Below are 5,089 nucleotides of genomic sequence, written 5' to 3' on the forward strand. Positions count from 1 at the left end.
AGGGGGTGGAACCAGAATGAACCAATGTGAAGCTCTGGTGGAAAGAAGGTGAAGTAAGCCCAAACCAGCTATAATAGAAGACTGACCATGGTGGTTACATCTGAGAAAGTAACAGTGAGCATCTTGATTTCAGCTGCAGAACTGGATAATGATGTTCCAAAGCCAGCCTGCCTCTCCACTGAAAGCAGTGATTCCCAGAAGGCCTCTGTCACCTCTGTTCCTTCAGAGGCAAAGGAACAAACAGCCACCCTTGGAGAGAGGACGTTCAACTGTTGCTATCCAGGTAGCAGACAAAACCCAGTGCACTGAGCTTTCTCTGGGCCAAGCCCCGTTAAGCAAGCTCTTCACGAATTCCCTCACTGACCCACGCATTACCTGTGTGGTCAAGGCATAGGCGTGTCCACACCAGCACGTCCTGCCGCCCCTGTGGGTTCTCAGTCCTGCGGCACCCAGAGCTTGGTGTGGGCCTCTTCAGAGCTTCAGATTTCTAGTAGCTTCCTTTGTGAGGTTATGGGTTAAGAAGGTCTGTGTCTTCTTCTTTCTCTTCTAGGTTGCCACTTCAAAACTGTCCATGGTATGAAAGATTTGGACCGCCACCTCAGAATTCACACAGGTGAGTACCCATTGGTCTGTTCATCGTCAGTGAAGAAGCAAGGAGATAGTTGGGAATGAGGGGCTGCATTCAGGGTGATGAGCAGACAGGCTGCCTCTGCCTCAGGGAACTTAGTCCAGTGGAACAGCGGTGACCAGTCAAGTCACCAAGGCAACAATGGCAACTGGGCATGAGGGAAGGGGCATTTGCAGAACCTGTAGTAGCAGGCTTGGTCTAGGCTGGCAAGAAGGGCTTTCCTGAAGAAGTGACCTTTGACTTGAAGTATGAGAAGCACGAGTATCCAGACAAGGAAGAACATCCAGGCAGAGGAAACAGCAGGTGCAAAGGCTTGGGGGGAAAAAGGATATGAGATAGGACAGGAAGGGCCACACAGAGGCTTGTGGCCATTGTAATCCTGGATAAGATGAGTATGATTCTCTGGTGGCATAGTGGTTAAAGCATTTGACCACAAACCAGAAGGTTGGCCGTTCAAACCCTCCAGCTGCTTTGCAGGAGAAAGACGAGGCAGTCTGCCTCCATAAAGATTTACAGCCTTGGGAACCCTATGGGAGCAGTTCTGCTCTGTCCTAAAGGGTCACTATGAGTCGAAATTGACTTGATGGCAGTAGGTTTGGGGTTTTTGTGGGGTTTAGAGGCAATCTTTTTGCTAACCGCTGAGAATACACAGAAATAAGATAAGATAATGTAAAGGGTGTCTTCATCCATAAGTTTTTGTCAGTTGCCATCGAGTCAGTTCTGACGTATGCTGGTCCCATGTGTGCAGAGTGGAACTGTTCCATAGGGTTTTCATGCCTGCAACTTACCAAAGCCGGATCGCCAGGCGACACTTCCAAGATGCTGTTGGGTGGATCTGAACTGCCAACCTCTTGGTGAGTGGTCCAGTGCTTAACCATTTGTACCACTCAAGGACTCTTTATTCATGAGAGGAGTCTGCAAACTACAGCCCATGGGTCAATCTCAGCCCACTGTCACACCCATTTATATATATATTGTCCATGGCTGCTTTGGCACTAAAATGGCAGAACTGAGTAGTTAGGACAGACTCTGTGGTGCACAAAGCCTAAAACATTTACTGTCTGGCTCTTTACAAAAACTGTCAGCTCTTGGTCTGTAGTATAGACTCTATGCTAGTCTATGTGAGTTATGACATTGGTTTGCTTGCCCTTATGGAAATCACAAGAAGTGGTTTAAACAAGATAATCAAGTTTATTTCTCTCAAGTAACAACCCGGAAGCAAGTTGTCCATGGCTGATAGGACAGCTCTGCCATCCTTACTGCCAGGCTTTGTCTTGGGAGCCAGGCAGCTGCAGTAGTTTTCACAATCTCTTAGCCAGTGGAAAGCAGGAGGGTGACCTGGGAGCTCGCAAATACCTCTCCCGGAGGCCATGACCCAGAAATGGCGTCCTCTGTGCCCAGTGCAATCTGAGCTGAGCTTCCTCGCTGCCCAGCCCAGCATCGACGGGGGCTGGGCTTTCAGGAAGGGTAGCCACATGTCCAGCTAAAACTCTGAAGCTGTTGGTAAGGAGAAGAGGAGAGATATTTCCGGAAAGTCGGGTCTCTGCCAGAATTGGGAGTTGTGCCCTACCTGTGCTCTAGGGTCAGTGTCACCCAGAGATGGTGAATCATGAAAGACCTCTTGGTGAAGGAAAGGTTGGGTCTTCACTGTGCAAGATGAGCCTGCTCAGATGACAACATTGGTGGGAAGGTGCAGATGGCAGGAGCCGTTCGAGAAAGGATGTGAAGCACCACGAGCACGGCTAGTTTAGGCAGCAACGTGGGTGGCTGTGTCCTGAGGACAACCTGAGAGTGACCATCAGTCAAACAGGAGGATTGTCCTGGGCTCCAGTGGGTAGAGGCCAGGGATGCTTCCAAACTCCTGCAGAACGCAGGCCAGTCCCCTACAACAACAGTTATCTGACCCTAGAGAGTCACTGTGTTGGAATCAACTCTATGGCAACGGGTTTTGGTTGTAGATTGAATAGCAGTAAAAAGGTACAGGGTGTTGGTATTCATCCCTGACAATTTTGACCCAGGCTAACTTCATATATCTTGCCAGAATAAACTATCTTTGAAGAAGTGTTCTTTCCACTGTGCAATTACAGAGTTTAGTGATTGCTCAGATAGAGACCCAATGACATGTTGGGAAAGTTTGCTTCTTCATGGCTTTGATATGAATATAAAATGAGAATTTTTTTATTCCATTTTGCTTTGTTTTGTTTTTAAATTTTTTGTTTTGTTGTTGACTAGCTTATTATTTTAAGGAGCATGTGGTGGTGAGGAATTCCATGAACATTGGTAGAATGGGTGCCACCACTATTTTGAGTCATGCTAACCAACCAATTGCTGTCACATCAGTCCTGATTCATGGCCACCCCTTATGTGTCTGTTTTTGCTACAACACCAGCAGGTCTACCCACCATTGCTCCTGTGTCCTCAGTGCAGATGTCTGCAATGAACCAGGCCAATCATATCGAGTATTATGGTGGAGATTATTTTGACCATAGACTCAACCAGAAGAATCTTGGGGAACCCTAGGAATTTAGAGATGGGGGTGGCAGGCAAATGCAGGAGCTGGTGTATGGCAAATACAGACACAACTAAGAACAGGGCCTGGGTAGAGACCAGCAAAAGCAGCTGTTTGCCTGCAGTGCATACTTGCCAAGGACTCATTTGGGGAGAGTGAATTAAGAAGCCAGGCTGTGACTTCTGCAGAGGCCTTGCGAAATCAGGCTAAGAACTAGGATCAGATCTTATTTTTATTACCTTTATTCTAAAATTATGTGGGGTTTTTCTGGTTTTTGGGTTTTTTTGTTTGCTTGTTTTTGTTTTGTACCTTAAATCCCAGTTTGTCCGAGAGGAAAAAAAGCTAAGTAGTTTTCAAATATACAATAGAAAAGAGCTAAGGTTGGGAGTGAGAGAAGAAAGATAAGATGGAAACACTTATGCTCTGGTAGTTAGGTCCTTGGGGTACTCAACTGCAAATCTTAGCCAATGGAAAACAGATGCTACCGTGTAAAATCCGGAACACAACATATAGAAAGATCATGATGGTAACATGAAGTATTTCTGGATAGAGGGTCTAAGAGCACCTTAAATTCTTTTTCTCTCTTAGTTTTCTATGTGGAGTATGTATTGCTCTTATTGTCAAGTTTTCATCATTCCATTAAGAGATGAATAAATGATGATGTTTGAAACTTTACAGTGACAAGATGAGCTCCCTTTGCCATCTGCCTTTCCCTGTCACTGTCCCAGCTGCTTTTTGGGTGGTACAGTGTAGTAAATAACATAGTACGGCTTTTCTAGCTATAAGTCTGTGGTGGAATTTGCCGTGAGCAACTGAGTAGCTCCTGATTATTAAAGTTATCCAGCTGGGGTATTTCTGTTGAGAGTGGCATGAAACAATCTTCTGGGAAATTCTCTCACTCAGATATATAGAATTCTGATGTTGGGATTGGTTAGTGGCCACTCTGCCAGGCTCAAAAGGAGCCTTTCTAGAGGCAGAAGGGATCTCTCTGACTGCTGGCTGAGAAAGACATGCTGCTGAGAGAGAGACATGCAATGCTGAGAGAGACACACAAACTACTGGGAGACACCAAGAGACACGCACTGCTGGGAGAGAGACTGTTGGCTGAGAGAGACTGAGAGTTGTTCCTGAACTTGAATTATAGCCTGGTGCTTCCCTAATAAACCCTATAATCTGTGACTGCAGCAAATGATTGACCCCAGCAGAGAGGTGGTGAGTACTGTGGGAGGAACTGCTGGTTTCAGGGTTTTTGAAAGGGCTGGAGGGAGGCAGCGTGTCTGGCCTTGCGGAAATAGGCCTTGGGCTACTGATGGTGATTCTGTCTTCCTTTTGTGTGGGGTTAGAGGAGGTTAGAAGATGCGGCCTCCCTGCTCCCACGGCATGTGGTAAGATGCATCTGGAACAGAGGAGGCACACAAGTAGTCGGAAGGTCGTGGCTAATGCAACTTTCTGCTTTTTCAGATATTAAAATACTATAAAGTGATTGGAGCTGAAATAGATGAATAGAAACATAATAGAGTCTAGAAACAGACCCATGGACTTGGGCAAATTCAATACCTGCTAAAAGTAGGATTTCAAGTCTGTAGAATGGGTAAATTCATATGGTATGGGGACGGTTGATAATTTATTAGAGCAAAAGTTATATTTTTCACCTCACCATTCACAAATTTCAAGTGTATTAAGTTAGCTAAATGTCAAAGTCTTTATCTATACTGAGAACTATAAGAGGCTGAATATAGCATAGGCCTACGGGCAAATAATCAATAGGTAAAGATCCCACAGAAGGTTGATTAACGTGACTGAATCAAAGTTAAAACCTACAGATAACAAGACACCATTGAAGAGTCTTCCAGATAAATGATCCACAGGGAGAAATGTACAGTGTGGGACAGAATTAATATTCAGCCCACACAAAGGACTCCTACAGATCAAAGACAACCAACCCGAATGGG

The 5,089-nt window shown here is 45.6% G+C and overlaps 1 protein-coding gene across 1 annotated transcript in view; it reads left to right on the top strand.

The window, feature by feature from the left end:
• LOC103194966 (zinc finger protein 64-like) overlaps positions 1 to 5,089 on the top strand; it is a 19,596-nt gene that overhangs the window by 7,119 nt on the left and 7,388 nt on the right. The window contains exons 2-3 of the mRNA XM_042780631.1: positions 134 to 283; positions 551 to 613. Of these exons, the coding sequence (XP_042636565.1) occupies positions 134 to 283; positions 551 to 613 (213 nt within the window). The remainder of the gene's footprint in view (positions 1 to 133; positions 284 to 550; positions 614 to 5,089) is intronic.

The sequence above is a fragment of the Orycteropus afer genome, unplaced genomic scaffold (genome assembly GCF_000298275.1).
Source record: "Orycteropus afer afer isolate SDZICR_OR568_19922 unplaced genomic scaffold, OryAfe1.0 scaffold00049, whole genome shotgun sequence".
Lineage (NCBI taxonomy): Eukaryota > Metazoa > Chordata > Mammalia > Tubulidentata > Orycteropodidae > Orycteropus > Orycteropus afer.